The sequence below is a fragment of the Arvicola amphibius genome, chromosome 6 (genome assembly GCF_903992535.2).
Source record: "Arvicola amphibius chromosome 6, mArvAmp1.2, whole genome shotgun sequence".
Lineage (NCBI taxonomy): Eukaryota > Metazoa > Chordata > Mammalia > Rodentia > Cricetidae > Arvicola > Arvicola amphibius.
Window position 1 is genome coordinate 23,589,624 of NC_052052.2, and position 11,783 is coordinate 23,601,406.

Genomic DNA, 11,783 nt, shown 5'->3' on the forward strand with positions numbered 1-11,783 from the left:
GCACAGCCCCTACCATGGTTTATCTGAGACAGACTTTTTGCTGTCAAAGCCTTTGTGAACTCTAGAAGACTCCGTAACCACGCAGAGAGGAGGTCTAGCAGAAGGGGCTGTGAGTATCGTGGAGAGGTACGACTGGGTTTTATGGCTATAGAATTAGATGTTCAGCGGCTCTGAGTGATCCAGTAGGGGTGGGGGTAGGGAAGACGGATCAGGCTCTCCCCTGCTACTTCCCTGGCATTGCACTGTCAGGTCCATAAAAGGCTTCTCTTGAATGGTCTTGCCAGCGTTTAAGGGTGAGGGTTGATCTCGTAACACGAAGAACACGTTAGCATAGGGACAACTTAGCAGTGGCGATGGAAGAGGCAGCAGGAGTTAGCCGAGTGGGTCAGCAGGCCACGGGACATCAGTGACAAGGCAGGCAACTGCTCGGGGGTTGAAGGGGAAGTGCTCACCGGGTCAGCCAGGCCAGCTGCAGAAGCGGAAGCCAGCAGCCTGCTTTACGGTGAAGGAAGAGGCAGTTGAACAAGAGGGACAGCAGAGGCCGAGAGGATGAAGAGAGGAGACACTGCAGGCTCTGATCACAGGAATGGCTCTAGATAGCGGTCAAGCCTCAGATAGTGACGGCTTAATGGCTGTCACACAAGTAACTGGCAAGGTCTGGGGAACCCTGATACCTAAGCCCACTCAGAGGCTGTAACTAAGACAGGCCTTGACCCCAAGGTCTAGGAAAAAGGTATTTTTGCTTGTTTGCTTGATTGCTTTTTTGAGGCAGGTTTCTCTGTGTAGCAGTCCTGGAACTTGCTTTGTAGACCAGGCTGGCCTTGAAATCACTGAGATCCCCCTGCCTCTGCCTTCCAACTGCTGGGATGTAAATGGAGATTGCACTTCCGTGTCCTGGCCACCCAGACCTGAATAATTACACACAACTATATTAATTACAATTCTGTTTGACCAAGGGCTCAGGTGTATTCCTAGCTAGCTCTTACATTTCAAATTAACCCATTTCTATTATTTTATATCTTACCACCAGACTCCTGGTTTGTTACCTCACATCTTGCTTCTTGGGCGGCTAGGCATCTGCCTGACTCCACCTTCTTTCTCCCTGTATCCAGCCTAGCTATATTCTACCCTGCCATAGGCCAAAGCAGTTTCTTTATTAACCAATGCTAATAAAACATATTCATAGCATACAGAGGGGAATCCCACACCACTGGAATTAAAAGTGTGCACTGCCGCCGCCCAGTCCTTGGCAAAAGTTTTAACACTAGGAAGCGCCACTCGCAATTCCTGCCTCCTTATTGCTGTGGCTGCTGCTGACAAACACCTGGGATGCAAGAGCTGCCAAAGTAGGTTCTGGGGGGAAGAGCTTCCTCTCGCTTTTCCGTAATTTATATCTGGTTAGAGCAAAGGGAGTCGCCAGCCGGCCAGCTGTTGGTAACAAGGTCTCTAGGCCCCAGGAACAGGAACCTCTTTTCAAGACCTCTGAGTTCCAAAGTCCCCCTTCCAGAGGCACTATAACCTGGCTCTAACGGGTTTCATGGTCTTGAAAGATGCTGACGCACCTGGCCTGCCAGGGGAACGGGCTAGTTTCGCACAAGTGCATACTCCTTGGGCTCCCAGAGCAGGCGAGGGGTGTGGATCTCTGTCCTCCAGCCAATTTGCAGATCCCAGCAGAACTCAGGCGACAGAACCTTGGTGGGCTTGTACAGCCAGAAGAACTTGTTGAGGTGGCTCTCGTCGTGCCAGATCGCCTCGATGCCACTCTCACGGTCCAGCTGCTGGCCAAACGCACAGTGAGCCGTCAGCTTGCGCAGTGCCGCCACACTGCCCCCGAACAAGGCCGCGTGGTAGTAGAAGTCGCCCTCGCCAAACGACAGGGCAGCAGCTGATCGCTTGTCCCGCTCATAGGGCAGCAGCCACCGCGGCCAGTGGTAGTGCCAGGCGTGCAGCTGCGCCACCAGATCAGCCAGTGTCTCGGGCCCGAAGTTACTGGTGAAGTGCTGGTCAACATCCAGGCAGAATACATAGTCAGCCTCTTGCCCCAGCTGCCCTCCCAGCGCCTCGTGTAGCGTGCGCATGCGCGCCATGGACACATCCTGCCAGCGTTTCTCTTGCTGCACACGTTCCACCCGCAGCAGGCGACCTTGGCCCAGCGTCACATAGGGCACTGCTTCCGGGCGATCGGTGAACACATAGTACACCACGCTCTGACCCACCATGAAGTGCTGCTCTGCAGAGTCCAGAAAGTGTTCCAGGTACTTCTCCAGGTACCTGCCAGGCGATCAGGCCAGGGTCAGTCCCGCCATCCTCCACCCATGCCCACACCCGGCCCTGCAATCCCAAATCTCCAGCCTTGAGATGGTGAACTAAAGGGTACTGAAAGCTGTCTACCACTTCTGCCTGGAAGAGATGAGTCGCCCTGCTCTGTTCCCTCAAACTATGGCCTCGCTCTGACTCCTCTGAGCCAAGAGGATACTGGCCCACCCTTGGAGGGCAGGAGGTGTTTGCAGTATTCTGAGCCGGGACCAGACGTGGCTATGATGCAAGGAAGCCTGTGCTGCTTAGGTTTATTTTTGCCAACTTGTCGCAAGTCGTCATCTGGGAAGGGGAAACTTCAATTGAGAAAAGGCCACCATCAGATTGGTCTGTAGGCAATGATGTGGGAGGGCCTAGCCAACTATGGGTGGGTCCGCCCCTGGGCGCATGCGCCTGGGGTGTGTAAGAAAGCAGGCTGAGCAAGTCCGTGGGGAGCAAGCAAGTAAGCAGTACTCCTCCATGGTTTCTGCTTCAGTTCCTGCCTCCTGGTTCCCCTGAGTTTTTTCTTGGTGGACTACCTAGGACTGAGGTAAGATGAAATAAACCTTTTCCTCGTCAAGTTGTTTTTAACCTTGATGTTTATCACAGCAATAGGAAAGTAAATAATATAAAGCCCAAGCCAGCCATGGAATGGAGGGAGCTTCTTTGGAGTGAGAGGTATTGCTGTGTAGCTGTTGGTCTCCCTGTTGAGACTCAGACACCTGGCAGTGAAGAGCCCTTCCTGGGAGGTCCTGAATTCCTGACTATAACAGTTTAGTTTAAGCCACAATGTTTGTGGCCATTCTTCACAAGGACAAGCAGAGTGCTCAGAAATACTAACAGTTTGCATCCCTGGTAACCCAAGACACCAACCAGAAGTTTGAAGGAATGAACAGTGGTCAAGGTTAATAGTCTGAGCATTTGCCACGTGGCGCATACTGCTAAGCCCACGTGCTGTCGTTTAAAGAGCTGTAGTCACTTGAACAAAACCACTAAGTGAGCCGCTCTATCCCCTTTGCGCTTGCGCCAACCCCCTGGATCCGTGTGTTGCAATGACTCTGTTGACTTTCTCCCCTTTATGTTGGGTTTGGGACACAGTTGGAGAAACCTTGAACAGTTTTCTGGGGTACCCAGTGGCCCAGAGTTCTTTGCCCGGGTTTTGGGGTTTTTCTTTCTGGGCGTTCTCATCTTATTTCACAGGAGGCTCACCCACTGCCCAGCCTGTCCTGCACTCCACTGCTCTGTGGCTTGGGGTTGTAGGTCTGACCCCATATCCAGCCAGGAATCCCCCTTGCACCCCTTTGGACAGGAGGGCAGGGCCCTGCCTCTTGTCTCTTTCGCCTGCCTAGCTCCTCTCCACCTGAGGCTCAGCCTTTATGGGCCTCACCTGTGAAGATCTTGCCCTCCTCCGTTACCTGCTTCTGGGGCTACTCTCTTGACAAGGTCACCACCGTTGTCTTGCCTCCAAAACGTCCCTGTGTCACTATGTGAGACCCTTCTTCATTCAGCTCGCTTGCCCTGCTCTTCCACCCCCCAAAGGGCCTACCTCACTCAGCTCTGTGATCCGGCAATTACGGCAATTATCGGTCTGCCACTCTCCAGCTCCATCCACCCTCTCGGCTTTCTTTACTTAGCCTGGAGTCATTCCGCTGTAAATTCCTGAGCTCCCCACCCTTCTCCCTTCAGCAGACTTCCCTGGCAAAGCCCCAGTACTCCCATGCTGTGTCACCTACACCGAGAACCTTCCTTTAGCCAGGTGCTAGCTCCCCTTCTCCTCGTTAGCCTATAAAGGTCTTTTATGCCCTCACTACAAAGCCAGTGTCTCCATCTGTGCCAGACCTACCCTACCCAGGCTCGTTCCTTTTTAGAAGCAGTTCTGAGCCCCCGAGAATGCGAAACATTGGATGAAGCCTGTAGCTGCACTAGGAGTTTCTATGGCGTGGAAGAAGGCTCTATGAATCCCTGTCGTGGACACATCCTCCTGGTCACCACCTAGAAGGACGGTCCCCTCCCTGCGTCTTACCTGCCTACAGCAAACACAGTCAGTCCAATGGTGAGGTTCTGCCGTCTCGCCTCTTGCTCGGCTACATGTGGGTCGAAGGTACCATCCCAAATGATAGGTGCTGCCCAAGAGGTACAGGTGAGGACTTCAGGCCGGGCCCTGGTCACGAGCAGGAGGAGTTAGGAAAGACAGTTCTGCTCACTGCTTGATCCCTGCTCATTGCTACTTGCCTATTGCTGGGCACTCGGGACCCACAGACCTGTCCCCTACGAAACCCTAGTTTAGAACCAATCAAACACAGACTGGGTGATGTGTGACCTGATAGCATCACCCCTGGCTTCACAAAGATGGAATGCCTGGGTGTGGCTGAGAAGAGAGTGGAGACCTGGGGCAGACCTGTGTAGCTTGTGGACGTTCTTGGTGGGAGAATGGTGACCGCTTACCAGTGTCGCAGGACACCTGTAAAGTTGTCCCTCAGCAGAGGCATTGTGGCCCTAGGGCAGATGCCCATGGGGAGGAAGACTTCTAACGACCTGTAGGCGCGGTAAACAGGAAGGGACGTTTGGCATGTTTCTTGTTTGGTGGGGAGAGTCCATAGGAAACTTGCGTAGGCTAAGCCGGCTACCACCTTCCTTCCCTCCAGGAGGCCCTTGGATAGATCATTTTAACCCTGGCCTCGGGGGAGTACCTGAGACTACCGAGCCTGCACAGGTACAGGCCTAAGAAGCCAAATGCAGTCAGGAGGAGCTGCCACACGAGTCTCTTCTTGGCCCTGGGGTGAGAGGAGTAGGGGAGGACTTCAGTGACATCCTTCCACAGGAGAAACCATTGCCTCATTTCCCTGCTTCATTTGGTTTCTGAGTAGGAACCTATTATCATTCTAGTCACACAGCACAGACATTCAGGAAGGATTCAGGAAATTGCCTGGCACAAACCCTTCTGTAGTTCTGCGTGGAGGTGACCAATGGCATCACTGTCTCCCACATCCTTCCAGGGATGGTCTGTGCAGAGGAGGCCAGTACAGGTAGTGCAGCAAGCGCCCCTTCTTCTTGTGATGTCCCCACAGATGGCAGCACAGTAGACAATTTGTCCTACACCCTGCAGGTTTTGCTGACTATGGTATTTTCCGATAATATACAACACATATTATTCCTTGGAGTTTAAAGACTTACCGTGCTGGGGATCCAAATGCAGGGCCTCACACGTTAGGCAGCTTACAACCACTGAGCTGCACGCCCCTGCCCACCATCTCAGTACTTAAAGAAGCTCTTTAAACACCTCTTCCCCAGTTGCCCCCAAGATCGAAGGAGTAATGAGCCTGGACCGTTGCTTTGAACAGCAGTGTGGCAGGGCATGAGTTGGATGGGCTTGGAGGATAGGAGCATTCAGGTTTGCTGTGCTTACTGAGCTGGGGTGAGGCTGATCTTGTGCAGGGGCCGGGGGAGTCCAAGAGGAGAAAGGAATTTGTGGTTTGGTGGCTGCAAGTGGGGAGCACGGCAGTGGTGGCCTGTTCTCTTAGGACTGCTATTCCTTCCACTGAGCTCTAAGGTCCTGGCTTGGAGGGAGTGGGCCTTGGTTAGTTGTCGTCTGTAAGAGCCCCATAGTGAAGAACAGATATGGAGAGCACTCTGGGGACGCCATTTATTAGCACGCTGGCTGGGCATGAGTCTTCACTGGTGAGATGGAATAACAGGAATAGCACCCTCGGAATCTGGAGTCAGTATCAGCTAGATGACCGGAACACACAGAACTTCAGCTGCTAAGGGCACTCAGTGAAAATGCTTCCTTCTGAAAGTCTCTCCCTCTCCGCCTGCCCTGTAGCTTCCCACTGTTTCCTAAGGTCTCTTTCAGGAAGGCCACTTCCATATCAGATTCCCTTAACTCTTGGACTGGCTCCACACTTTCTGAGCCTAGGGTTTACTCGAAGAGCCCGCCTTATGCAGATGTGGGTACCCACAGGGTGACTTAAGCTAGACACCTGCATGCAGCCTCAGCCCTCCCTCCTCCAGGCTCACCTACCTTGGTAGCGCCCAGGTTGGCGTCCCTTGGCCTCTTTGTCTCTGTCCTTCCTGTTTTCTGTAGCATCCATGTGACCTTAGCCAGCTCAATCCCCATTCCGCCCCTAGAGCCATCTCGTAAAAGACCAACTTCCCTCAACAGTGTTTGTCAAAGCAGCAGCTAAATCCTCAAAGGGAGAAAAACACATTTAGTAGGCAAATACATGGAAAAACGGTCACCTTTACTAGTAGGCAAAGACTTACAAATTAGAACCCAGAACAGGTTTTCAGTTTTGTTTATAAAATGATCACAAACAAAACAAAACAAAACAAAAAGCAGGCAAGCTCAAGGAAAGCTATGATGCCAGGCTGCCAGCATACAGCATGAGAAAGGGGGCTCCTGGCTTGCTGGTGGAGTCTTGGCCTTTTGGGGAGCTACTTAGCTTTCCGTCCTTGCCCCTGTGGGTTGCCAGCCCCAGGTCAAGCTGTTCGTCAGTGTCTGCTTGGCTGTTATCTTGGCATCATTGGTCACAGTGTGGCCAAGCTTTCTGCTAGGTTCAAGATGTCAAGGTGGGTGAGCCGGTAGGAAAGGCCCTGTCTTCAGGATGGGGAGCGGGGATGATATGGTCACACTGAGGAATGTGGAGTGAGGACAGAGCCCTGCACAGTGAACCCTGGGAAGGACTGCGTGGAAGGACAGCAGCCTGGAAGGGGAAGCAGGAAGCCAGGAGGCTTTCCGGGACTTCCTGGAGCAGTGGACCTGGATTTGTAAACCTGGCTTCAGAAAACTACAAGCTATTTAGACAGGGATGCGGGGAAAGGGCAGCCTCCTGGGAAACACCGGTGCACCCAGGGGACTCCCATTAAAGAAAGGTTTTGCATGGGGGTGAGTGGGTGGTATTGGCGCAACTTTATACTTAGATTGAACTTTGGTCCTCGACATGGTGACTGGGTGGCAGGGCATGACTACAGACAAGAAACCCAGTTAGGGCCCAGGAGTTATTGGGGTGTGAGGTTGAGCATTGCTGGCTGAGTGGGGAAGCGTAAATAGTGAGGGGCTGGAAAAGGATGGGCAGGGTGTGGCCACTGATGGCAGAGACATCTGGATCTGGATCCAAGGGTCAAACTGTGGCTGGTTGGGGGGTAAGGCCTGGAACTCACCAGAGGGCTCTGGGGTTCACCAGAAGAGCAGGCATGTCATGGGAGAGAGCACGGAAGTGGTGGAGGCCAGGCCAGGTGCTAGGTATGTCTGTGTCCGGTGAAGGGTGGAAGCCGATGTTAAGGGGGAGCTTGTATAAATAAAAGGGCGTGGAGGGGTAGGGGCGATTTCCCTAAAGCTGGGCTATAAAGAATAGACAGATGGACTCTGAAGTTTTGATTTGCAGTTGACAGACACATAGTTTCCTTTGACGGCTGCCACCACACCTGGCTAACACCCGGCTTTTTTTTTTTTAAAGTGAGTTCTGAGATCAAATTCAGGTCTTCATAAACTGCATTGATTTTTAAATGAAGGAATAGAGAACAGCTCCCGCTATCTGCAAGATAAAGTCCACATCTCCTCGCAGGGCTGAAGGAGCCTTCGAATCATGGCCTGTGCACTGTGGTGCATGTCGGTGTCACCGTCACTGCCTTCCTGTCACGGGATCTCCAGTGTACACAGCAGACAGCCCAAGAATGTTCGAGCAGGACTCGAAAAAGCACACGCTGGCTGGTGGAATGGTGGTGGTGCTAGCTGCCATGTCAAAGGGGATGAGAGGGGATTGACTCCTCCTACAGGTTGTCCTGACCTCCACATATGCACTGTAGCACGCTCAGGCACACGCATGCACGTGCGCGCACACATGCACACACATAATAAAAAAGAAAAAGGAAATATGTCTTTGTAGGGAGGAGGGGACTAAAGAAGAGGAAAGAAAACAAAAATGAATGAATTTTGATGACAGGCCTGTCTGAGAGCGCCGGAGTGGAACCTGATGTTTCGTATGCTCGCAAAAAAAAAAAAAAAAAAAAAAAAAAAAAAAAACTAAACCAAAACAAAACAAAACCTAAAAACTAGCTAATAGGAAGCAGTAGGAAAAAGATATGGACATACGCAAGCCCAGCAGGGTCTGAGTGACGGCACTGTGTGTGTCTAACAGCGGAGGTCAGTGTGACCAGTGAGAAGTGTAAATGAGTGCAAGCACACTGGAACAGAGACCAGACCAGACCTCCTTGGAGAGGCGGGTCTTACGTCTGTGGGCGGAGCCTCTCCCCCAGTGCCGGAGGGGGGGGGGAGGGGAGGAGGGGGCGCAAGAGCTGCATTCGCGTCTACTGGGGAATGCTGGGAGAGCACAACCCCCTAGGATCAAATGTGATGCACGCAGGAGACTTTACCTTTTCTAGTGGCCACATTAAAAAGGCAAAGATGAAATTAATTTTTACCAATTACTTTGATTTATGCCAACCTATCCAAAATGTTCTTTTAATGTGTAACTAGTATGAAAACTGACATGTTTTCTTGCCTGTTTTGTCAAAGTCTAAGCACTAAATCTAATTTCTGTTCAACTTAATACAGCACGCTGTGGGAGCTCAGCTGCTGGCTGCTATATACAGATTATACAGGTGGATTTAGGGGGATGCTCCAGATTGGTGATGGTGGTTAAGAAGTTCCAGGAAGAGAGACGGGGCCTTTTAAGATTGTTTTCGACTCAGTGCCCTTCAGTTGGGCCCATCCCTGCACAATAAGGCCCCACCACTGTTGATTAGTGTCTGACTTCCGTGATGTACCACACTGTATTGCCAGCCCTCTGACTGGGCAATGCCACAGCTATTTGGTATCCCCTAGACTGCTGACTGCTGTCTGCCCGGGTGTCCCCCCACACACTTCAAGCTCACAGCATCTCAATCTGCAGTTTGCGGGTTCGGGCCCGCCCCATCCCTTCTTTCCTGCTTGCTCTGGCTCCAGAACGGGTCTCCCTTTACAATGGCTGTCTGGCTCATGTTTCCACGCAGAAGCTCCCCTCCCGCCCGCCTGCTCCATCCCCTCCTTCTCACTGCTTTGCATCTGGATTTGTGGAGCAGCTTCCCAGTCAGGCTGCTGGGTGCCAGCCTTCAGCCCCCACCATGAAGCTTCCTGGGTTTCCCATGACTCACTGGGATTGTCACCCCAGTCTTCGCCATAACACCTTCCCCACCTGTCACTCACTCGTTTTCCAGCCCCCCTTCCTACACCTCTACCTTCACCAAACTTCCCCTTTAGCCCTTGCCTAACCCTGTCTGCTCTAGGAACTCTTTATTGCCCCAGTAGGCTTTAGAGTCCTGGCAACAAGTCCCAGAACCTGCTTCACACTTGGCGACACTAGCAAACATTTGCTAGAAGTGAATGAAGTAATGAAGTTGTGGCTTTTCGTTACTCCTTCGCCTAAAACTCCATTTGCTCCACACGGTAAGTCTGTGCTTATTTGTCATCCTGGGCACTGACGGAACTGGACACTCTGCAGAGAATACCCCCAGGTCTCGGCGAAGTCTGACCACAGTATCCAGAGAGGAATCTGGATTGCTCCCATTCCATCAGTGAGGAGACAACTGGGTCTCGGGTGAAAACTATTCGCCCAGGAAGTGGCTGTAAGTGCTGGGGCTGAGCCTTGACCCACCCAGTGTGACCTCAGCTCCTCTCACAAAGGTCCTTGGATCCTGAGCTCCATGTCTCCAGCTAGCGTGGTTCCTGAGAAGCCTGCCCCTTTCCACTTTGTCTGCAGCTCACTTGGAACCCTGGCAGCCTTGCGGCAGAAGCAAGGAAAGGCTGGCATGGACTTCACTGTCCCCAGTGGATGCCAGTCACCTCGTCTTCTTACACACCAGAGTAGGGGAGCCAATGATTATGGCTCTAGGGCACCAGAACTTAGTGTGGGCATCCAGGCAGAGCTGGCCCTGAGTGGCCCACGTTGAACCAAAGGACTAGGTGAGGGAAGGTGCTGGGACCTGGGTTGGGATGGGATGCCTATAGAGACCTACCATCCTTCCCCTCTTGGGCACCAGTTTCGAGCTTTACTCTAGAAGCGTCTGCGTGACCTGACATCTCTTGGTCAGATTTTGCTGAAGGACCTGTGGGCTCCAGCTCATTGAGGAGACAGCTCAGCAGCTCATTAAGCCCCATTCCTCTGTCCCTTTCCCTGCTTTCTGATGGGGGTGGGAATGTAGCCTTAGGCCTGGATTTCTGCCTCACCAGGGGTCAAAGGAAGAAGTGCTCTCCTTAGCTTCCCTCTCCTTCCTCCCTCTTCCCCTCATCTTTTTTTTTTTTTTTTTTTTTTTTTTTTTTTTTTTTTTTTTTTTTTTTTTTTTTTAAAAAAAAACCTTCCAGACAGGATTTCACTATGTGTAGAATTGGCTATTCTGTAACTTGCTATGTAGACCAAGCTGGCCTTGAACTCACCAAGATCCACTTGCCTCTGCCTCCTGAGTGCTGGGATTAAAGGCGTGCGCCACTGCCTCTGCCACCACCAGGTCACCTCTTGTTCTTGGAGTCACATTTTCCCTCAGCAGTTCTACCGACTGAGCCCCTCTGGGGTGAATCAGCCTGGAGCTTATACTTGTACCTATACCCGGCAGGCACTGAACCTACTCACTTGAGTCCCTTGAGAGCCATTGGGAGGAACCAGTTGTCATAAAATCTCTTCATCCAAGAGAGGTTAAAGAAATGACATACGCAGTAGAAGTGACGGACAAGGTATGGGAACAAAGCAGTTCCTTTTGCCTCCTAAGCCACATGTCAGAAGCAATCTGGGTTGTAACGCCAATAAATCCATTAACCTGGAGGTAAGGTTTACCACCCATCCTAGGGTGGGGTGGGGCTGGCAAGTCCCTTGGGGCCAATCATTTAGAAGGAGTGGAGTGGAAGCCAGACTGACCCACAGAAGACCCAAGACCTAAGGTGTATGGGCTTCTCTTTTCTCCCTTGGGTCTTGTTTCCGGGAGGGGCTAGAGTCAGGGGCTGTAAGAGATTTGCAGCATCCGCGACACAGGATATTGCATTCCCACCCAGGGAAAGCTGTGTGCAGCACTGAACACCAGTTTAAGTAAAAAAAGCACCAGGCACTGTGACTTTGGGCAACTTCACTCCTGTGGAGCCCTTTGCTTCTCCAGTAACAAGGGGTGCTCATGCCGTCCCCAGGTTAAGAGTAACATCAAATCATGGCTATGTAGTTTACACGGGCAGTATTAATTTTTCAAGTCAGGGTTTCTCTGAGTAGTCCTGGCTGTCTGGGAACTCGCTCTGTAGACCAGGCTGGTCTTTCACTCAGAGACCCACCTGCTTCTGCCATTGAGTGCTGGGATTAAAGACAAGCACCATCATGCCTGGCAGAAAAAGGTTTTTAAACTGTGGGTCATGACCAAACAGTTGTGAAAGTCTATATAATGCTAATGCCGGGAACAAATATCTAAGAATGTAGCCTTCAAATTTACAGTAGTGGCCAGGAGTGCTGCTCGCCCCTCTAGCACTCAGGAGGCTG

At 51.8% G+C, this 11,783-nt stretch overlaps 1 protein-coding gene across 2 annotated transcripts; it reads right to left on the reverse strand.

The window, feature by feature from the left end:
* Positions 1–1,583: 1,583 nt before the first annotated feature.
* Positions 1,584–10,918, reverse strand: A3galt2 (alpha 1,3-galactosyltransferase 2). Of its 2 annotated transcripts, none has more exons than XM_038335529.1 (5): positions 10,899–10,918; positions 4,986–5,069; positions 4,741–4,830; positions 4,319–4,456; positions 1,584–2,271 (listed from the first exon to the last, which is right to left on the reverse strand). In XM_038335529.1, the coding sequence occupies exons 1-5, from the start codon at positions 10,916–10,918 to the stop codon at positions 1,584–1,586; spliced, it is 1,020 nt and encodes a 339-aa protein (XP_038191457.1). The 2 variants fall into 2 exon arrangements, with proteins under 2 accessions (XP_038191457.1, XP_038191456.1); XM_038335528.1 differs by lacking the exon at positions 10,899–10,918 and adding an exon at positions 6,317–6,429.
* Positions 10,919–11,783: the final 865 nt, after the last annotated feature.